The sequence below is a fragment of the Cynocephalus volans genome, chromosome 8, assembly GCF_027409185.1.
Source record: "Cynocephalus volans isolate mCynVol1 chromosome 8, mCynVol1.pri, whole genome shotgun sequence".
Taxonomy (NCBI): Eukaryota; Metazoa; Chordata; class Mammalia; order Dermoptera; family Cynocephalidae; genus Cynocephalus; species Cynocephalus volans.
In genome coordinates this window covers 109723646-109746269 of record NC_084467.1, presented here as the reverse complement: position 1 = coordinate 109746269, position 22624 = coordinate 109723646, and the positions used below count along the sequence as shown (strand labels likewise).

The window sequence follows — 22624 nt, the reverse complement described above, 5'->3', positions numbered from 1 at the left end:
CCCAGTGCATGGAACGAACTGAGTTCCACAAAGGAACGAAAGTTCTCAGACTAAAGACGCTGGAAAGGAAATGGGGACATCCTGTCAGAATTTCCCCTCTTGGACTGACTTTCTTGTGTACATTTATTTTCTTTTCACCCTGGGCTCCTCATAAATTCTAAATTATTTCTCTCACTCCCGATTGAATAGGGGAGGAGAAAGGAAATTGGTCTTCAAGATTTGTTCTTCTAGTATCTAATTAAGAAGGGAAAATGAAACATAAAGCCAGAGAGCTGAAAATAGCTGCCTGGAAAGGGCAGGAGCCTGTCTGTCAATACACACATGCTGAGCTTCTCCACCCACAGAGATTGTGCCCAGCAGAGGTCTTCTGAGAGGCTGGGGAAGAGAACCCAAAAGGGAGGCTGTCTTTTCAGATGTGTGAACAACTGCCCCAAGGAGCAAGGAAAAACCACGAGAAACAAACTCAGTATTAGGCCATGGCCTTGGAGGAGTCTCTCAGAGGTCTGCCTCTATCCTTCCCAGCAAAGACCAAGGAAAAGAAGCGAAAATTTTGGCAGTTCCCAAGCCAGGGAAAACCACAAGAAGTAAATTAGGTAGTGGGCTCCAAGCCTCTTCCCACAAACCCCATCCAGGTTAGTAATCATTTGGTTGTTTGCTTTTTAGGAGAGAGAGTTAATAGAGTGAGAGGGAAATAAGCTGCCATCTGTCAGAAGTGATTTTTCCCCAGCAGAGGTTAACCAGAGGTGACAGTTCCTGTTGGCAAAGACCTGTCTGTCTCTCCCCACCCCACACCCCCCAGAAGCCAGTAGTGGAGGCTCCAGAGCTGCACTAGCCAATATGGCCACCACGTGCCACCTGTGGCTCCTGAGCACTGAAATGTGGCTGTGTCAACTGTTCTAGAAATGTAAAATACACACTGGATCTTGAAGACTTAGTGTGACAAAAATAATGTAAAATATCTTATTAATAATCTTTATATTTATTACATGTTGAGACAGTATTTTGGATATATCAGGTTAAATAAAATCTGTTATTAAAAGTAATTTCAGGGCTGACCAATTAGCTCAGTTGGTTAGAACACAGTGTTATAACATCAAGGTCGAGGGTTCAGATCACCCCACCTGCCAGCTGCCAAAAAGAAGTAATTTTAGGGCTGGCCAGTGAGCTTAGTTGGTTACAGCATGGTGCTGATAACACCAAGATCCAGGGTTTGATCCCTGTACTGGCCAGCTGCCCCCCCCCCCCCCCAAAAAAATAAAAGTAATTTCACTTGTTTCTTTTCACTTTTTTAATGTAACTACTAGAAATTTTTATTTATTTATTTATTTATTATTTTATTTTATTTTATTTTTTGTCTTTTTCGTGACCGGCACTCAGCCAGTGAGTGCACCGGCCATTCCTATATAGGATCCGAACCCGCAGCGGGAGCGTCGCCGCGCTTCCAGCGCCACACTCTCCCGAGTGCACCACGGGCTCGGCCCACTACTAGAAATTTTTAGATGATATATGTGTGGCTTGCATTATATTAGACAGCACCAGAGTTTAAACCAGCAAAACCCATGCACACACACACATATGTACAACGCTCCCCAACCCCTCGCCCTATGCGTAAAACAATTGATGGCCTCCTTCTGCCAGTCTATAATCTTCTTGTGCTGCTGGACTCAGTCAAGCATTTCATGACTGATCACATCCTGTGGCCCAAATATCCGTGTATGAAAGAGGCTACTTTTATTTTCTTAACAGCATTTCAGTACTCACTGTTACATATTGTGTTGGCCTGTCTTCCACTTGAGGTAGAAGCCACTTGAGGGCAGGAAGGTTATGTAATCAATTCTTCATAAATTCTGTTGCAGATGTCTTCACCCTGTATTCAGTCAGTGAAGCCAGTAAGTATTTGATAACTAGCCACTCTGCCCACATACACACCCCACATTTTGTCCTTTCTGAAAAATACCCCAATTATCTGGCATTTCTCATCACCTACAGATCTAAACCCAGGAACACAGCTCTCCCTTTGTAAAGTCAATAATCTTTTTACGTAGGTCAGCTTGGCTTTGACTGCAGAGGAATAAGAAAGAGGGTGAGGGGGCCGGCCTGTGGCTCACTTGGGAGAGCGTGGTGCTGGTAACACCAAGTCAAGGGTTGGGATCCCCTTACCGGTCATCTTTTTAAAAAAAAAGAAAGAAAGAAAGAGGGTGAGCTTGGGGATAGTGGGGCAGAGAAAGTATCTTGGAGGAATTAGGGCTTGGAAGCCTCATTTCCTCCTGGAGAGAAACTCCACAGAATGGGCCTCTGAGTCATGGGTTTTTTTCACCCAGTCTTTACCTCACAGGGCTCCCATCCCCCGTGGCCTGAAAGAACACCAGAGATGTGCCCACAGTCATTCAGCAAGGAGGGTCTGAAAGAGCCGCCACCTCTTCTCCCCTAAAACCTGCCTCTTGTCTCAGACTGACACCTTCAATCTGGGGATCACAAACTAAATGAAGGATTAGAGGCTTTTGTTGCCTACAGCTGTCTCCCCAATCACTGACTGGGAGGAGAAGTGAGGGGAGTTCATTATAGTTCATTTTTGTGAATATTTAATATTTCAATTAATATGATTAGCCCCAAGCCTGAATGAGCAGCAGGTCAATAGATCTGCTGAGAAGACACAGAGTAATGAGATCAGCAGAGCCATGGGGTCTTCCCCTTCTCCATCCTCAGAGGGTGTGATCTATTTAGCATCCCCATAAATACCAGGATCAGATTAGAAGGTCAGAAAAGGAGGGGTGGGGGTGGGGTAGGTGGGTGGAAAGTTACTTTTGAGATGTGTTTGCACTTCTTGATTCCCTGGCACTGCCATCACATCTTCTGACCACCACCATTGAGTCCACTACCACCTCCCAACCCCCATCTTAGGGGCGGGCTCCTACTGGGAAGACCATATTATGACGTGTAATCAAGTCCACACACACATTCATTCAATCATATGCACCTCATAGCCCAGAAACCCAGGCTAAGGAAGGATAGAAGGTGTTCAACAGGGAATCAAGCCATAGAAAGGACTGTCTCTCACCAAGGGCTTAAATGAAGACAGAAGAGGAAAAAAGGCCAGGCTTAACCACTGCTCCCATTCCCAAAAGGAATGTTTGATGCAGGAGTTAAATGCACGAACTCAGGAGCCAGACTACCCAGGCTCCCATCTCAGCTAGACCTCTTGCTAGCCGCATGGTCTTAGGCAAGTTGTTTAATCTCTCTGTGCCTAGGTTTCCTCATCTCTATTTGGAGATAATGATAGAATCTATATCATAGGGTAGGGATTAGGGTTTAATGAGTTGGTAAATACAAGACACTTGGAACAATGCCTGGGACACTCTTAGTACTCTAAGCGCTGACTGTTACTATCATTTCACTTTCAGAAGAGGAGTTCAGGAATGGAGGCCACTGGGATTTTGTGGGGACACACTTCAAAAACACCAAAGCCGCTGTGGAGACATAAGCTCCACCCTGGGGTGAAGAAGGGAATGACAGGGAGGAAGGGTGTTCCACAAAAGCTGTGAGCCAGTCCGTGAGCACCTGATGGAAAGCAAGGGCTGCCACGGCTGGGGAGGAGCTGGAGAGGTTTGCTGTCGGCGGCAACTCTCTGCATCAAGGGGTGCTAAGAGTGGGCCGAGTGCATGGAGGGGCCAAGCTCCCTGAGATTAGGGACATGCGGATCATCCGTGGAAGTACAGTGTTCAGGGGAGTACTGCCTCCAAATGTGCTCCCACACTCCTCTGTGCTACCTGACTCCATTAGAGAGTCCCACTCAAGGACCCCAACAGAAGGGAGAAGCAAAGGAAGGAGTAATTGTGTTCCTCCGCCCTTGACAGCTGTGGTTCTTCCCAGGAAAGGAATCAAGAATCTACTCTTGTCAGAGGTTTTAGGCATTGAGCGTTTGTTAAGCACCCACTATGCACGAGTGAGACACTGTGCTAGGCACTGCGAACAGTTAAATGATGAATTAAACGGTGTCCTGGTCTTCAAGAAGCTTACAAGTGAGAGCTCCCGCCGCCGCCTCCCTGCCCACGCACTTATACTCACAAACCCCCCAGAGGGAGGGAAGGGGGCGTCGGCAAATGCCAGAAACCTTAGTTATTCTTGGTTCCTTTTCTGGAAAATATACAGTCCTCTTTCTGCACTCAACTCACCCTGCTCTCCCCTTCCCCACCGCACCCCCCTTTTCATTTTTCCTTTCTGGGTCCCTTCTGCCCTTTCCCTCCAGACTCTGCGACCTGCTTCCCTACCCATCCACACCTCCTTCCTTGCCCCTCAAGCTGCCCAACTGTCCTACCCCATTTTCCTTTCCCTGGTTTCTTTACTTGGCTCCCTAGATGTCGGGCTCCCCTCTTCCCCCCTCCCCCCGCCCCCCACCCTCTCCTGGGTCTTCTCTTCCAGCACCGGGGACAGCTCCAGCCCCCGGAACAATGGACCTCACCTTAGGGCTCCTCTATAAATTCTCCATCTTAGTGCCTTGCCCAACTCCTGATCGGGAGTAAGATGGGGGAAGGGTTATTATCAACAAGACCAGCTGCTCTTCTGGGGGCGGGTAGGGAGTCGGGGAGGAAGAAGATAGGAAGAAGGCGTGGCTCTTGCCTGGATTGTGCGTCCCTCTCCAGGGTAGAGAATTTGTGTTCTACCCCTGAGACTGACATCACTGATGTCAGGGGAAAGGAGGTGGGAGTGGGGGGGGGTGTAGAGGGGGGAGGTTTTTGTTGAGGAGAGCGCGGCCGAGAGCAGAGCTCCGGGACCCAGGTGACCGGGAAGGCAGGCAGCCCCAGCGGCGGGAGAAGCCAGCAGCAGCCCAGGCCTGGGGACTGGGGTGGGGTGGGAGGGGGGCTGAGGGGAGGACCCGAAGGGGGGTGGCAGGGCAAAAGGGACCCCCGGAGCCCTGCCGCCATCAGAGATCAAGCATCTGGCATCAGGGATCTTCGGACCCAGCAGAAGGAGCAGCCACAGGGGAGGTATCCTCCCCAGGGAAGCCAACAAGAGATCCACCTGCCCCACATCAGGAGTGGGCCCCTCACTGACGCTGCTGGAAACCATAGCAGGCCCCTAACTCCTCAGTCTCCTCCCCATCGCCCTCCTCAGACCTTTTCCCCTGTCTCCAGCTCTCATCTCTACCTACAGTTTCCTGCCCTCTAAGCCCCAACACCCCTGCTACCACCTTAACCCTCCAGGCCTTGGCCACGCTGACCCTTAGCCTGGGATATTTGCCAAACCTCGCCGGGAGGGAGACCATTTGTTTGGGCTATGCCCCCTGGTGGCATGACAGTGTCAGCCTAGACCCCTGACCCCTAGCCTTCGACTCGCTGAGCCTCCTTTGTGTGAAGAGTCACCTCTCTGCTCAGCAGTGTGGTTGGGGGCCAAAGGGAAAGCCAGCCGGGCTGGGCCCCCGGCCCCCACCACTTGCCTCCTTGTTGGGCAGCTCCCCTTGGCCTTTGGGCCTCTCCCTGATCCCCTCGGCCCCTCCTCCTGGGCCGCCCCAATGAAGGAGCCGGATGCCATCAAGCTGTTTGTGGGGCAGATCCCGAGGCATCTGGAGGAAAAGGACCTGAAGCCCATCTTCGAACAGTTTGGTCGGATCTTCGAACTGACTGTCATCAAAGACAAGTACACCGGGCTGCACAAGGGTGAGGGGTCAGGCCTGGCTGGAGAGGCTTCAGGGAATGGGCCAGGAGGCTGGGAGGAGGAGGGAAGCCAGGCTGGAGGGATGGAGTGGCTGGAAAGGGCTGATAGGGAAGGAGAAGAGTTCAGGGGCTGGGGAGTGTGGATGGAGGAGCTGGAAGAGAACTCAGAGTGACCAGGGGACTCCAGGATGAAGGACTAATGGGAGCCTCTTTTGGGTGAAGAGTTGTCAACAGGGCTACAGGGATGTGAATCCCAGAGATTGAGGTTGGGGGTTGATGTCGTGGGATGAACTCAAGAAAGGACAGAGGAACAAGAAAGCTGATTTGGGAGATAAGCAGCTGGGCAGATGTGTGTGTGTGTATGCACGCACGTGCGTGTTGAGCAAGACTGAGAACCTGAGTAGCCTCAGATAATATGGGAATGGGACACAGGGTCAGGTGCTCAACCTGAAAAGAATGGACATGGACTGTAGGGCAGCTTCAGGAGTATAGAGAGGGCCCTGAGAAGCAGGGTGTGAAGGAAAGAGATTGGTAAAGATCTGAGAAGTGTGGGAGACTTAGAAAGTTACAAGAGCTGGGTGTCAAGGGAGGCCACTCCTCAGGCCTATCCACAGGCTCTGGGCTGAGCAGGGTGGGCTGGGGATCAGGACTTGGAGAGCTCCAAGCACTGGGGATTGGAGGGGCCACACTGCCTCCCCGCTCCCACCAGCCCAGGGAAAAGGCACTTCCAGCTAACTGCTCTTTCTTTCCTTTCCTTTTCTGTTCCACTCTCCACCCTCCATCTGCCTCCCATGGAGCTGGGGAGAGATGAGAAAATAGGGAAAATGGAAGAGGAGAGGGGTGATGATGACCAAGATGGAGGGAGATGGAGGGAGATGGAGGGAGATGGAGGCAAAGGAGAAAGGGGAAAGGAGAGCAGATAAGGATGAGAGAAAACCACACTGCACATACTGGTCTGGCAATCACATGTCCCTTCTCCAACCCTCCCACAAAGCCCCATCTCCCAACAGCCCAAGTGTCCTCCCTCTTCCATCACCACCAGCTTTTAGGCCTCTGTACCTCTGCCCCACTTCTGGGGCAATGTCTACCCCCTTCAGATGTCTCCCCACCCTACCAGGCAGAAGATGGCAAGAAGAGAAAAGCTTCCCAGTCCTCAGTCTCTTGCGGGGAGCCCTTTAGGGAAGGAGAGACCAGGGACTCACCCCCACCCTGTCTCTCTGCCCCTGCCCCTCCTCAGGATGTGCCTTCCTGACATACTGTGCCCGCGATTCAGCCCTGAAGGCCCAGAGTGCCCTGCACGAACAGAAGACGCTTCCAGGGGTGAGTCCCGTCCTTTGCAGGGCCAGGGGGCTGAGAAAGGCCTGAGAAGTGGCAGGGGGCTCACCACCCTCCCCAGACACTGAGCATATTTTCCACCTCCTCTCATCACCAGGAAGTCCCTCTTTCTTTCTAGCTCCATCTTTCTTGCTGTAGATGCATGCATTTCTGCTTACCTGCAGAGAACGAAAACAGCAATTAGTGGAGTAAATGTGACCTTTACAAGGAGCAGAAGCAGCCCCTTCCTTACTTTCCAACCTCTCCATGAGGCAACACTAGAGGGAGGACTTAGCTGATTGGGTGTTATGGGGAGAAGACTCTGGACACCAAGTGTGGGTCAGGGTGAGCAGGAGGTACCCAGGCATTCTTTTGTGGCTCTGGAAAGGAAGTCTGGAAAGGCAGGTTGGGTGACTGTGAGATGGGGGAGGGGGACCTGCTGGCCTGAGAATAGGCAGCTGGTGCCTACTGGATTGGCATCTCAGTACTGATTTCTGAGCTCAGACAGTCTTCCCTCTTTTCTCCCAGGAATGGCCTGAGGAATAGAGCCACAGGGCATCAGGGCAGAGCAGGGCCCAGGCAGGCCTGGGCTGGCAGCAAGCTGGGGTAGCAAGCAGGACAGGGGCAGACATCATTGTGGAGGATCAGGCCTGAACCCACCAAGTGTCCAGGGAGGCAGCGGTGGCCTCTGATGCCACCTCCCCCCTGCAAGGTCATGCCTCTTTGTTTCTTCTTTTTCTCAACCAGCTTTGCAGATTGTCCCAAGCTTGGGCTGGCTACTGAGGGCAGGAATAAAAAACCTCACACTGCCCCCCAGTCACAAAACCTTAGGGGAAAGGATGCCCTATTCCCTTTTGCTATGTCTTCTTCTCCCAGACTGTGAATCCAGGAAGTCCTACCTGAGACCTAACTCCATCCTTGCATTTGGCACACATCTGCTCAGCATGGTCTGGGTGCTGGAGACAAACCTGTCCTGGCCTCTCCTCTTCCCCATGTGGGAAGTGGAGAATGATGCTGGTCATCCATCTCTTCCTGGGAGGGAAATAGACAAAACAGATGTGGAAAGCGGGGTCTAGGAAAACTAGAACTGCTTCAACCACCCCCAACTTCAAATGCTTCATAGGTCCATGACCAAGCCCTGCCATGCCCTCAACCCTTGAGTACTGCCAGGAAAGCAAATTCAACTGCAGAAATCCAGCTGCCCCCCACCCCCAGCTATCTCATCCCAGTTGGTGACAAGAACAGCCACTGCCCCGCAGAGTTAGGACCTGTGCGTGTGTGTGTTCAAGGCAAGTGTGTGTTTGTGCACACATGCACATGAGCACCTGACAGGCCAGATGTGTGGGGTGTGGGCACGCCTGCCTGGGAAGTGGGGACTCTTCAAGTCCCAACTTTTCTTTCCCCTCTTTTCTCTGTGGAGGCCCCTTACAAATCAACAGTTTTAATCTCCATTGCCACTTGTCTTTCTGTTGTCTCCTCATTCAGAGCTCCTGAAGGAACCAGAGGAGTTGGGGGAAAAGAGAGAAAAAACAAGACCAGAGTGGGGATATGGATGAGAGAGATGGCCGGGCGGTGGGCATGTGCCCTGACTCTGTCCCCCTCCTGCTGCTGTGCAGCTCGGGCAGAGCTCTGTGCTGGGTGCCCCTCCTGAGAAGTCAGGGCAGGGAGGGAGAAGGCACCCAGATTAATGATTGTCTAGCCCTGCTCCATAGCTCCCAGGCGACAATGCTGGGTTCTCCACTTTGGCCCTTGACTCACGGGATGGAATCCAGAGGGATCTGACAGAGTTTCTACTAGGAAATGAGGGGTTCCATCCTCCAAGGGGGATCCCTGTTAGGGATTTGGGGGAGCAGACCCAGGCCAGTCAAGGGAAGCAGAGGTCTGTGACCAAGCCCCACCTGATCCCTTGGATCCCCCAGGGTTTTTCTCCTGCCACCTGCCTTCTCCCTCAGACAGTCGTGTATGTGTGTACGTGCAGTGTGTGCATGTGCACCTGCACACAGTGTACCAGCTCAGGCACACTTGTTTTGAGAAGTCCTTCCTACGAAGTCTAATCTTCCTGCTCTCCTACTTCAGGTTTTTTTTTTTTTTTACTGGTGGCATTTAGCCCTCTCTCCTTGCTCCCCATGTTTGTCACCCCAGAATCTAGAAGGTGCCACCATATCGGGGTGATGTTTTGGGCAGCAGAGAAAAAAATGGGGGCTGGGATATGGCTGTTTCCTGTTCTCTCCCCTAAGAGTCACCGGGAGTGGCTCTGCCACAGGTCCCTGGATTCATCCTGGGAGAACAGTATGGCCTCCTGGAGGCCATGGTGTGAGAGACACCCTCTGTCTGGCCCACCCTTCCTTCTCTTCTCTGGACTAAAATTCCAGTCTGAAGACATGGGCCTTTCCTATCAGCTTGTGACTGGGAGGGTGGATTCTGTCTCCATGAGGAGGACCTGTGTGTGGTCTGGGACACCACAAACAAGTGTGGATCTAGGAGTGACCAGGCACCAGGTCTGTGCCCTGAAGAGAATTAGATTTTGTGGGAACGATGAGCTCTTCTTGGAAGTGGGGTCTTTGCTATGGGTGAGAGGGATGAGGGCCTTAAAATCATGATCATGTTGGTGGAGGGAGGGAGCTCAGCAATAGGGATTGGGGTATAAATAGCCCCTTCATCTTTGGGAGGCTCTAGGGAAGGCTTATCACCTGGTGGGTGTAGCCAGGGAAGAGAGGCACTGGCGCCTGGTTGCCAGGTAAACAGGGCACAGCTGGACTCAAGGGAGGGGGCAGGTGTGCCCGAGCTGAGCTAACAAAGCCTGAGCTTCCCACAGGAAGTGCTGGGCCGAGGAGGAGGAGGCTGGGAATGGGGCGCTGGGGGCACCGAGGGAGCCTGCCTGTGAGGGTGTGTGGGGGTGAACCTGCCATCATTGTGGTCCGTACTGTGGTCTGTACATTTGTGTGTGTCTTTGTGCAAATCCACATCAGCTGTGGGTATTTACTGATATGCTATTTTTGTGCCTGGAGGCCTGTGAGGGAAAGAACCACATCCTTTCTCTCTGGGTCCCAGGCTCCCCATCTCCACCTACAACAGCAAATCCCCAAGGGCTTGGTGGGAAGGAAGGGGTTTGTGCCAAGCATAAAGATCCTCCAGTGCTGTGACCCTGGTACCGACTCTACCTCTGGTGGGGTGGGGGCAGGTGCCTGGCTGTTAAGGTGCCTGTGAGGGAATTTCCTGATTGCTTTAGCTAGAGTACAGCAGAGGAGGTGAAAGACCCCCGAGAGCTGACCCCATGCCTTGCCTTGCACACACATGCGCACGAGTGCACACGCACACGCACACATGCACACTCCTAAGGAGATTGAACCTCAGATGGGATAATCCCAGATTGATGGAAGATAAAGCTGGGGGCAGATTGGCTGGAGGATTTGTGTGGTGGTTACCCTCCTTCCCCACCAGCTGCTCTCAGAGCCAGAGCTCTGGGGGCGGGGCCCTGGGAACGACTATCATTTGAGGTGAAGCTTAGATTTGGTGCAAGGCTGGGACATTTAACTGGCAGAGTCCGGCCAGACTGACTGGTGTGATCTGATACTTGGAAAGAGGATCCAGTGTGAGAAGGGGCAGGGGGACAACTATTATTTCTGCACTTCTCTGTGTTAGTGATGCCACACAAGATCTCCAAGCGCTAGAACACTAGAGCTAATGGGAATCTGACTAGCGATTGTCTGATCCACCCCCATGTTTTACAGACAAGGAAGTTGAAGCCCAGAGGAGAGAATGACTTGTCCAAGGTCACCCAGCTAGTGAGTGGCAGGGCTGGTCCTCAAACCCAGGTCTCCTTTCCTCCCAGTTCTGTGCCTTTCCAGAGGGTACCTGTAGCCCCACCCTCAGAATGCAAATGAATGGGTTATTTTAATTTTTTTGGTCACTGGAACCAGGACTGCCCCACCACCAGAAAAATGGGGCAACTAGGTGTGGCCCCAGTAGTCAAAGTCCTCAACAGCCAAATATTTTCAGACACTGAATACTGAGTCCTTCTCCCTCTCCAGTTCCTATGATGCTCCCCATCCTGGTTAAGGAAATCAACCGGCGAGAATAATTTCTAAGTCCTCTCACCAGACAAGAATATGGAGAGTGGAACTAGGACTTTCTCCATTCCCTCTGAAGACTGAACAAAGGGAGATGCTGCAGGGGTCGGGGAGAGGTTAGAGCTCTGGAGGACTTCCGTACACAGGAAAAATTGTGAAGGAGCATGGGACAGCATCTCTTCATTTAGAGCTGTCTCGGTGCTCTGGAGACACCAAGGATTTCTCTGGAGGAGGCAGGCAGGAGAAGAGACAGTAAGGCCCCCGCGGAGCGTGCTCTGCACACCTCCCTCCAGAATCAGGAAGCTTTCCTGTGCTCCTCCCCCACTCCCAGTCCCCACCAGATCCTCCACCCCCAGCATACCCTGTTCCCACCCCCCTCCCCACTCCTACTCTGGGTGTGTGGAGCAGTAATGACGTCACCATGGTCGCCAGGGCGACGGGGACGGATAAATCAGGCTGAGTGGGCGGTTGCCATGGTGCGCATTCTCCTGTTGCCACGGAGACTGGGCATCTGCTCCCTTTGTGCTGCCCGAGTGCCTTCCCCCTGGGGTCAAGGGGTGTAGGAGGACAGAAAAAGAGACAGACTCACCTCTAGGGGTCAGAAGGAAGTCCAGACCTCTTTGGGGTCTCCCTCAGACCTGAGTCCTCCCTGGAGCTTCTTCATGGGGTGGCTTCTATTCCTACCTCGTAGAATTGAGGCAGCTCTGTTGAATAGCCACCTTGGCTAGGCTCTATCTCAGCATGCAGGTCCTGTGGGCAGGCACCCTTCTCCCCCTCAGGAGAGCAGCACCTATTCCTGGCCAATTCAGCTGGGGCCCAACCTAAGCCTGGAGCTGTGGCCCATGAGCATCTTCCTCTGCATCCCTTCTCCACTGCCTCTAATCCCCGCAGGTCCTAATCCTAAACAAGATTAGGCCTTGTCCCTTCCTTCCCATCAGAAATTTAGAGGGCCAGGGAAACCGAATGAGTCTGGGGCTTGCTCCCAGGTTCTGGCCTCGGGAGGGCTCTTGGGTGTTCTGAGGAGATCCCCAGCAGCTGCCTTCTCTTCTCTCCTTTAGATGAACAGGCCGATCCAGGTCAAGCCAGCTGACAGCGAGAGCCGAGGAGGTAGGTTCTGTACCTTTCCATTCGGTCCCTATCCTGCCATCACCAGGCCCAGGGCTTGGAGTAGCTGAGGGGCAGCCTTTCTTGAGGAAGAAAGTCTGACGATTCTGAGGAGTTCCCAGTCAAGGTGGGGTTAGGAGTTAATGCGGTCAGAGGGGGTGAGATCTGGTCCATTGTAGAGATGGCAAAACTGAGGCCCAGAGTGGAGAGCAAGTCCTCAGAGCTGGGATGAGCACTCTGTAACTGTGCTTCATTCCCCAATCATCGCCCCTTTCACATCCGAGAGCCATTGGGCTTCAGGGTGGGGGAAGTGGTGTCAGGAGCTCCAGGGAAGAGTGGAAGGTGAAGGGGCTGAAAACGCAGCTGGAGGCCCTGAACACGCCCTCTTCCTGTCCCCACCCCCCAGAAGACCGGAAGCTCTTTGTGGGGATGCTAGGGAAGCAGCAGACAGATGAGGACGTCCGGAAGATGTTTGAGCCTTTCGGGACCATAGACGAGTGCACTGTGCTCCGGGGACCAGATGGCACCAGCAAAGGTAGTCCGCCCCCTGCTGCCTTTCCCCGTGGGGCCACTGGCTTTCCCGAACACCCCCATCCCCCACCTCCACCCCGCTCTCTGAGCATTGGGTTTGACGGGGAGGGATCTGGGGAGAGGGGCGCTCACCTTTTCCTCCGCCATCTTAATCTCTCTAGGCTGCGCCTTCGTGAAGTTCCAGACCCACGCGGAGGCCCAGGCAGCCATCAACACCCTTCACAGCAGCCGGACCCTGCCGGTGAGCCCTGCTTCCCGCCCCTCGGGCCTCTCCTTTCCACCTGGCCTGCCCGCCTAGCCCTGGCACAGAGGCACAGTCCACTCAGAAATAGATCTTTGAATTTATTTGAAAGAAGTGTTTTGGCAGAAGAACCAAACCGCTTAGGGACACACTCACATCTCAGATACCATCCCTCCTATTCTATCCCTGTCCCCCGTCTACAGTCCAAATTCCCTCATCCTCTTCTCCTGACCTCTACGTTCCTCAGCCCTCCCTTCATCTCCCATCTCTTCTGCCTTCCCATACCCTCCACTGTCATTTGCTGGGACATCAGGACACAGGCTTAGAGACCCCACATGCCTTCTGCATGTTTTTTCTGCAGCCCCAAACATTATTAGCATTGGGTCAACAGACTGCACTCTAGGGGGTTCCCCAGCAGAGCAAACCTCTAAAACGAAACCAGCTGGTGCAGAAGGAAGAGTGGAGTGGTTCCCATAATTTGGGGTTCTCCAGCAGAGGCTGATCATGCACTCAGCAGGCACTACTTGGTCGAGGATGCAGCAGCAGATAGAGAACTGTATTAGGTGACCCTAGGCTCCTCTAGCTCAGAGCGTAGGATTCAATGACAATCCTTCAGATGTTCCAGTTTGGTTTTTATTTGGCTCAGGCTGGTATTAACATTGAGGCTGCATCTCCTGAGCACACCATCGAGATTGGGAGGTAAGGCAGATGCAAGGCAAGACCAGGCTGTGATAGCACATTTTCTGTGACTGATCCACTGTGGGGATGATTTCCAGCTGAATCCTCACAGAGAAGCCAAGGATGCCCTTTCTGTTCATTAGGCCTTTCACTTTTCAAGTGCGTGTCTTTGCATTCATCAACTTTTTCTAGCCTCTTGCACATCCTAGTGCAGGGAGAGGATGGGATTAAAATTTCCCCATCTGATGTAGGCAAAATGGTAGCTGCCCTCCCAAAGAGGCTGAGCCATGAGGGTGGACCTGAGGCCAGGTCCTAAGGGATCTGGGAGGAGAGATCCTGACTCTGCCCTGCTGACCTGCACATGGGGCCCCTGCCCAGGGTGCCTCGTCCAGCCTGGTGGTGAAGTTTGCTGACACAGAGAAGGAGCGAGGTCTCCGCCGAATGCAACAGGTGGCCACCCAGCTGGGCATGTTCAGCCCCATCGCCCTCCAGTTTGGAGCCTACAGCGCCTACACCCAGGCTGTAAGCACTGCTCCTGGTGCTGGGCCCAGCCCACCCCGTGTCCCTCTGGGCTACCTGGGTCCTGCCCCCACCCTCCCATGCCAAGGCCCAGGACTGGGAGGGAGCCAGGCCAGGTGCAAGAGGCCTGGCCCCAGTGTCCTCTCTCCCCTGCCCCCAGCTGATGCAGCAGCAGGCGGCCCTGGTAGCGGCTCACAGTGCCTACCTCAGCCCCATGGCCACCATGGCTGCCGTGCAGATGCAGCACATGGCTGCCATCAATGCCAATGGCCTCATTGCCACCCCCATCACCCCATCCTCAGGTAAGACCTGGGCAAGGCAGGGCTGGGTGGGGCATGAACAGGGCCAGGCAAGGGAGCAATAGTGAGATAGGGGTGGGGAGGGACACAAGGCATTGCTCAGAGAAGTCGAGGGACCTGGGAGGGGCTCAGAGGTCAGAAAGTGGTCTGCTTCCTTCTTCAGACTTGCTGACTGGTTCTCTGCATCTGTATGTGTATGTCTGCTTTTCTGCTTTGTCTCTGTAACTTCTCCCCCCCAGGAACCAGCACCCCTCCTGCCATCGCTGCCACACCCGTCTCTGCCATCCCTGCTGCCCTGGGTGTCAACGGCTACAGCCCAGTGCCCACCCAGCCCACTGGGCAGCCTGCCCCTGATGCTCTGTATCCCAACGGGGTTCACCCCTACCCAGGTGGGGCTCTCTTCCTGCCCACCCCTGTCCCCAGCAGCCATCCAATCCACCACTCCCATTGCCAGCAGCCAGGACACACCTTCCCTCCCCAGCTTTCAGGGTTACTGGTGCTTTCTCCTGCTCTGTCAGCCTGAGCAGAGATGCTTCTTCCCATTCTTGGCCAGGGAAGTTGAGGCTTGAGGAGGTGAAGTCACTTGTCCGAGGTTGCAAGACAGTCATGGACTCAAGTCTTCCTATGCTGTGCTCTCCCTGCTTCCCACTGTTTTGTGCATTTCCCCCTTCTCACTTCATGCCCCATGCCTGGATGAGGCTCCCCTCCCCACTTGCCCTGCCTCTGCTCGGAGAGGTGCTGGTGGGGCTCCCACTGTGTCCCAGGTCCACTCTCATGGTCTGGTGCTGCTCTCCCCAGCCCAGAGCCCCGCGGCCCCCGTGGACCCCCTGCAGCAGGCCTATGCAGGGATGCAGCACTACACAGGTGAGTCACCCTAGCCCAGGCCCCTGCCCAGGTGGGAGGGATAGCAAGAGGAAAAGAGGCTCAGAAACTGGGTCTGGGCTTCTTGGCTCCCTGCCAACCACCCCCTTTAGGCTTTACTGACAAGCCATACCTGGGAGGATGGATCTTTAGGGGCAGCACACCCAGTGCTCTGAGGCAGCTTCTTCCCTGACAAACTCTCAGCCCTGTAGATTCCATGGCCAGGACTAGGGCAAGGGAGCGACGGTTGGCTGGGAGGGCCCAGGAATCAGGGAAGCCCATTAGCTCTCTCTGTTTTCCCCACCCCAGCAGCCTACCCAGCAGCCTACAGCCTGGTTGCACCTGCATTCCCGCAGCCTCCAGCCCTGGTCGCCCAGCAGCCCCCGCCACCCCCTCAACAGCAGCAGCAGCAGCAGCAACAGCAACAGCAGCAGCAACGAGAAGGTGTCTGGCGGGGTCCTCAAAGCTGAGAGACTTCAGATAGGAATGCCCTGTGGGCTTGGGGACTCCTGTTGCCCTGCACCAAGCCTAGCTCTTGCACCATGTGTGGGGACAAAAGCAAGTGGGGAGGAGAGGTCTGGAGCCCTGGCCCACATTGTTGACACTGGGATTGGAGAGTCCTTCCAGGATCTGCTTTCCCTGGGACTTTTGCTTTGAGAGTCTGTGTCTCCCAGTCGCTGAGTCCTTCCTTCTGTCTCTGCTGTCACCCAGGCCCTGATGGCTGCAACATCTTCATCTACCACCTGCCCCAGGAGTTCACTGATTCAGAGATCCTCCAAATGTTTGTCCCTTTTGGCCACGTCATCTCAGCCAAAGTCTTTGTTGACCGGGCCACCAATCAGAGCAAATGTTTTGGTAAGAATATGATGATCCAAAAGACAAAATATGGCACATTTTTTGCCAAACTGCAAGTTAGTACAAGGTATGATACATTTGAAGGCACTTAGGTCACAACGGACCCAGTATCTGAAATCCTGATTGTTCAAGGATACAAAAGAACCACTTTTAACTCACCCAGTATCCCATAGCAGTTGTTGTCCAGGCCCACCTCTTTCTTCAGAAAACCACAGCTTCATTCATCTCCTTAAGAACTGGCCAGATTCATGTTCTACGAGGTCTGAAATAGGCTCAGTGTCTGGCGATGTTTGTTTTTCAAAAGGAAGACTTAGGGAGTAGGCTTTAGTTGCCTTCACATCTTTGAAAGGCTACTCCAGGAGAGAAAGGGAATATTCTCAACTGCCCTGTTTCAGAAGCCACTTAGGGTCTGGAAGTGGCAGCTTTCAAAAGGCAGAACCAGAGCTATCCAGGCTAAGGGGCTACCCTGAAAAGAAAGCTATAAAGTATGTCCTAGTTTGTGTGAGTAGTCAGACTGCATTCATTCATTCGAAGCATAAGTCAACTAATTCTTACTGAATGCCTACTATGTGCCAGGCAGTTTTCCAGGTACTTGGAATACCTGGAGGAAGTAGGGTGGTGCTGGGAAACCAAAGAACAGGCCCTGGCCCAAAGCACAGGAGAGCAAGATGGGGCCAGGCTGGGCCTCATGCCCCTCTCATCTCAGGTTTTGTGAGTTTCGACAATCCGGCCAGTGCCCAGGCTGCCATCCAGGCCATGAATGGCTTCCAGATTGGCATGAAGCGCCTCAAAGTCCAGCTAAAGCGGCCTAAGGATGCCAACCGGCCCTACTAAGGGCCTCAGGTGGGTCCTGCTCCTGTCTTGTGCCCTCTGTCTCCAGCCCCTGCACACTGCAACCAGGGCCTTCAGACTGCCCCCACCCCATCTTCCACCACCCTCAGGGATGCCTACCCCACTCCCATCCCCGACACTGGGCACTTCAAGCAGGGATCTGGGACAGGTCCCTCAGCTGTTTTCTATCATCTGAGTCTCTCTCTCTCTCTCCCCCTCCCTCCCCCCTCCTCTCCCCCTCCCTCCCTCCCTCTCTCTCCCTCTCCCTCCCTGATGCGCACACGCATGCGCGTGCGCGCGCACGCACGCACGCACACACACACGCACACACACACACACACACACACACACACCCTTGTGACCCCAGAAAGAGCCAAGTCTGTATATATATCTGTGTCCACTGCCCAGATTTTCCACAATATCTGGTCTCATTTGTCTGGTCAGTGTCCGTGTTTCTGTGTCTTTCTCTTTCTGGTTTTCCTTTGGGTTTGGAGTGGAATTAGGGGATTAAAATTTGGGAAATAAGGGGGCTTGTGTAGGGTACTGGAAGGTCCTAGAATCACTGACTCTTGGAATCTCTGCTCTCCTGAGAAGTAGGGACTTCAGGTCCTCATTGTCCTGGACTTCAGGTGATTTCTCTTATGGAGCAGTAGACCCATGGGGCAATAGAGAGAGTCCACAAGATAGACTAGGGGGAGCCCAATCTCCAGGCCTCCTGGGAGTTGTTTTGGTTTAGGTGGAGGAGGTTGAAATGTTGCATTGCCTATGAATTTTACTTATCAGGTCCCCTCCACCCCATTGCCTGCCACCACCCCGATCTCATGGCCATAGAGCTGTGAACTTTGGTTACTGTTGTGTTATTTAATATTTTTTGGACCAAACCCTTGAAAAAACACAACCCAAGAACGATACCCACATTTTTTGTTTCTCCCCTTTCCCCCCAATCCTGGCTGCTTAACTTCCCCCACCCTGGGGGCCCCCCAGCCCAGGGCCCGTGTCCATTGTCGGCCGAAGCCCCCATCCCCGGACCCCTGCTCCGGGCCCCTGTAAGTTGCATGGAATGAGCGTGTTGTCTTTGGAGCCAATTGTTTGTTATTTGGGGAGGGGGCCGCGGAGGGAAGCGCCCCCCAGCCCAGAGTCAGGGCCGGGGGCAGTGCGCGGGATGTGCTTGGTCAACAGTGGTTGGTGACTGTGGTTTGTGTTCTGTGTATTTCTCTCTTGCTTTCTTTGTTCCTTTCCAAAAAGGAATTAGAGCATTACCTAGGGGCTGGGGTGGTCTCACCCACTGAGATTCCATCCCTAAGCCCATTCCTGGGTCCCGGGTCCCACCCTGGCCTTCTCTGCAGATGTTCCCTTCTCTTTCTCTAGGAGTCTGTCTCACATGCATCCCCTTCTTCCTTCTCTGTTATCCCTGCTTGCCCGTCGTCTCCTTTCTTTGTCTCTCTCCCCCACTAGGTCTCTCTGTATCTTCCAGTCTTTTATTTTTCTCATGGGCTGTTTGACTGTTTCGTAATATCTTTTGGTTTCTTGTATCTTTCACCCCCTCCCTCCTGTCTCCCCTAACCCTGCCCCTTGCTCTCGTGGCGGGGGGAGGGGGGGAGCCAGATGGTTCCATTCGGACTGAGGCCTTTCTGATGACCTGCCTTTCTCAGGCAGCCCCATCCTAGACACTGCCAACCCTCCGCCAGCTTCCTCTCTTCCGAGAGCCTGTGACCTGCATCAGCTGCTGTCTTCCCTATGCTTCACCCATGTTTCCTTCCTTCACAGGTCTGCAGATACCAGAGGAAGGGGCACCTCACACCCTCTTCCCACAGCTGACCCCAGCCCTCTCTGCACATCTGCCCCAGGCCTTGACTGGGCTCTGGGACAAAAGCTGCTTCGTGGCCCTGGGGGCAAAGGACCAGCCCACTCCCACCACCCTGCCTCTCTGGAGAGCCATGGCTATGTTTCCCTGGCTCCAAGGGCCTGATTCCTCCCAGAGGCCCTTTTGGCCTTTGTGAGGGAGCAAGGAAAAAGCTTGAAGGTTCCAGGGTATCTGCCTTCTGCTGGGGCTTCTGTGGTGGACCTTCTGTGCCCAGCATCTGTACTTGCCTCCCCATCAGGGGGCCTGTTCTACCTGTGCAGGCCCTGGGAGGGCAGGGGGGCCTCCTACACATTCCCCAGCCCACCCTTGTCCCAGCCAATTCCCCGCATTAGGGGTTTCTCAGACGCTGGTTCTCCCACCCTCCTCCACCCTCAGCTAGAGGTAGGATATCCCTGAATCCCGGGCTCCCAGCCCTAAAACTCACTGCCTCCCCCAAGGGCCCCCTCTAAGTAAGATGTGGGGGAGCCCTGAGGGCTGCCTCTCTGCCAGTCAGCCACAGAGACCCTCCTCCTTTCACGAGGAAAAGACCTCCCCCTGAACCCATAAAAATGTTTACAGTCTCTGCTGGTCCCCTCTGTGTAAATACCACTACCACCCGTGCGTTATCCAGCCCGCCCGGCCTGGCCCGGACGCTGCCATCTCTCTTTCTGGGAGTTTAGACAATGTTGCCCTTGGATTTTTTTCTCTCTTGATTTCTCCCTTTGCTTTGGGGGTAATTGGGTATTTGGGAGGAGGGGTGTGGGGAGGGCCAAAGGGGTTTATTACCTGATCATTTTCTTTAGGAAGAGGTTTTAGGGACAATAAAAGGGTGGGGGTGGGAGTGGTAAGGGGAGACTGGGGAGTCAGTTTCAGACAGTTCTCTATGCTTAACTTATTTATTTATTGCATTTTACTTTTAAAGAGTTGGTCTTTTCTGTCTAAATAAAGAAAAAAGTTTAAAAGCATAAAATAAGAGTCTTGGAAGGTTGAGGGTAGGGGACTGTACTCATTGGGGATGGGTAGGGAGGGAGGAAAGAGAATAAGGTTTGGGAGAGAAAACGATATCAGGGAAGACCCAGCTCTGACTTTTGAGCAGTGTCCAGGCCTTGCTCGTGGCTTTATGATCCTATTCTACAGCCCTTCTTTGGGGTTTAACTCTGGAATGTTCTGCAGAGCTGGGCACAGGGGAAAGAGAACAGGTGAGCAGGGGCATGTAGGGCAGGAAGATACTGAGAGGTAGCTGTAACACCACCATTTATTAACCACTGCTCTAGGCCCCTAATGTGCATTATTTCATTTAACCTCTCAACAACCCTGTGAGGCAGGATATGATTTTACAGACAGGGATAAGAAGGCTTTGAAGGTTAACTTAGAGTCGCAAAGCCAATAAGGGACAGCCGTAGGAGATGAACCCAGTTTGTCAAAATCCAAAGCCCATGATGCTCTCTTCTTACCTGTTCTTTGACCTGAGACAAAGATCCCAAGAAATGTTGAGCGGGCTGTAGCAGTGAGCCCCATCAGGTAGAAGATGGACAACAGAAGCCCTAAGGTCCCTCCAATCCCTAAATTCCTCTCTGTGAACTGCTTTAGGGGCAGGCTCAGAGGATAGCACAGGTGTAGTCTTTGACTTGATAGCACATTGACCATTAGCTTCTGGGCAGCTACCAGCTACCCCACCCTCATTATGTCCCTTCTTATAGACTTGCTTACTCTCCAGCTCTGATCTGGCCTCAGGTCTGAGTTGTTCTGTGAAAGCACAAGGATGAGTAAATCCCCACAACTCACCCCCCACTTCCACACCTTCTCTTAAATTGCCTCGAATTAAGAATAGTTTAAAAGAAGCAAAATGTGATCCACTATGGCGATGTACCTGTGGACACTGTTTCAGGGGAAAAAGTCTCTTGGATTGATATAGATGAGGAAATGGGACCTTAGGAGGAGGAGAATTCAGTCAGGATTCTTAGCCAAGAAGAAAGCATCTGGAATTTCAATTAAATACAGATGTAGGGGTGTGTATGTGGTCAGAGATGGAAAGAAGTGTGTAAGAAGGGGGACAACAGGAATTGGTATTATGGAAGGTGCATTTTAGACCAAAGGGCATCTCCGACAGTGATTCACTGACTTGTAGGTTCTCTACTGGGATGCTGGGAGTAGGAGGCAACAGGACTGGGAATTCTCCTCCGTCCTGGCATCTTCCCAGGCAGCGCCTCAGTGTGGCAGCCCCTCATGCAAACATCAATGACTACCTTTATTTGTTTCTTCTAAAATAATCAAGTTATATTCAAATGTTAATGGCAACATAAAGAGAAGGAAATAACTTCTGGAACAGAAGAGGGGAGCTGACAGGTCAATAGCAGGGACTAGGGGAAGCCTTTCAGTTGTAGGAATGAAAACATTCAGAGAAATATTCTCAGTTAAGGAGGCTAAGGTGATGAGAATATAGCAGGGGAAAAAAGAGCCCAGAGTCATTCTTTCAATGTGTTCCCATCCCTTTCTATATTTTTAGAGCTTTGAAATGTATAAACATAATACAAGGTGTCTCCATTTCCTTTGGGGTTGGATCCTGCTATAGCTTGAGAGCCATGGCCTCTCCAACTCTCAGGGCTCCCTTTGTCTTTTAATTCTCCTGCTATAATTTCAAAGCCTTTGAAATATAAAGCCACGCCAGATCAGCCTTGGCTTCTAGTATTTGTGACTGAAGGAGTTCCCACTCATCCCTAAGCCTCAGTCTCTTCTCCAAATTTAAGAACTTGAAATAGCCCTGACCTAAAACTACTACTGGTTCTTGTAAGATCCTTGTTCTGTGGCTCCTCTTTTAATCTATTTCACCAAGTAGTCAGCTTCCTCTTGCTCCCCATAAATAGTTTCCCTACATTACATCCTCTCCTCTACTTAATGAAAACGAATCACAGCTGTGTTTATAACCTAATTTTTCTCCTACTCATCTCAGCATTACCTTTTCTCCCTTAGTCTTCCTCATTAGTAAATATCACCACCATCTACCCACTTGAGCCAAAACTTTGATTACACCCCTTTTCTCATGTCTAATTTCCAGTCCAACTGCAAAGCCCTACTGGGTCTACATCTGAAACACATGGCTCATGTCTCTCCATCTCCACTGTCCTCAGCACATCACCCCCCAGAGGCCTGCTGTAGCCTCATCTGCCTCCAAGTTTCTCTTCCTGTTCTCCCAAGAAGCCAGAGTTATCTTTTAAAAGTTAATTCAGATGCTGAGTACCTACTCTGCCTTGCTCACCACTGTATGCCCACTAAACAGTGCCCAGAAAATTAGAAGCTCCTTAAGTAAATGACTGCTGGACATCCATACTGGATTTCCCACCTGTGCCTAAATCATAATAGGTCCAAAGCTAAAACATTTTCTTCCCAAAGTTTCAACTCTTAAATACTTCTATTTTCCAGTTACACAGGCATGAAACCTTGGGAGTCTTTTACTCCTTTCACATAAATTCAATGTTATTAAATCATAAAATATTTTACTTCTACAATTTTTTTCTCATATCCATTTTCCCTCCTTTCAATTATCACTGCCTGTACTTATTAACTGAATAATCATAGCAGTCTCCTCATTGATCTGTCTATATTCTGAAACATCAATCTTCCTAAACTGCAGAAGAAACAAAACTTCTCTGCTGCTGCCTTTTTTTAAAAAACATAGAGCACCTCAGCCTGGCATTCAAGGCTCTTCAAACCTTACTTTCCACTTCATTCCTACACATACCCTAAGTTCTGTTTGAACAGGGACTACTCATCGTTCTCTGGACAAGTTTGATCCTTTGCCAGCCCCCCACGCCATGTCTTTTCATTCC

General features: G+C 52.3%; 1 protein-coding gene across 42 annotated transcripts; it reads left to right on the top strand.

Annotated features, from left to right (window-relative positions):
• Positions 1-5509: 5509 nt before the first annotated feature.
• Positions 5510-16957, top strand: CELF3 (CUGBP Elav-like family member 3). 42 transcript variants are annotated; one of them, XM_063103959.1, is made up of 13 exons: positions 5510-5654; positions 6889-6971; positions 12094-12142; positions 12549-12674; positions 12832-12911; positions 13968-14108; positions 14269-14410; positions 14647-14796; positions 15206-15271; positions 15578-15636; positions 15691-15712; positions 15980-16063; positions 16830-16957. In XM_063103959.1, exons 1-13 carry the CDS (start codon positions 5510-5512, stop codon positions 16955-16957), a joined length of 1275 nt encoding a protein of 424 aa, XP_062960029.1. The 42 variants fall into 42 exon arrangements, with proteins under 42 accessions (XP_062960029.1, XP_062960010.1, XP_062960025.1 ...); XM_063103940.1 differs by having other exon boundaries at positions 15980-16123; XM_063103955.1 differs by having other exon boundaries at positions 15206-15272; positions 15573-15636.
• Positions 16958-22624: the final 5667 nt, after the last annotated feature.

Excerpts from the sequence above, each read along its gene's own strand:
- CELF3 (XM_063103933.1), top strand. The coding sequence starts at position 5,510 with ATGAAGGAGCCGGATGCCATCAAGCTGTTTGTGGGGCAGATCCCGAGG. Across the intron at positions 14,411-14,646 it reads CCCCATCACCCCATCCTCAG|GAACCAGCACCCCTCCTGCC; the intron begins GTAAGACCTGGG and ends TCTCCCCCCCAG. Across the intron at positions 15,272-15,577 it reads AGGGATGCAGCACTACACAG|CAGCCTACCCAGCAGCCTAC; the intron begins GTGAGTCACCCT and ends TCCCCACCCCAG.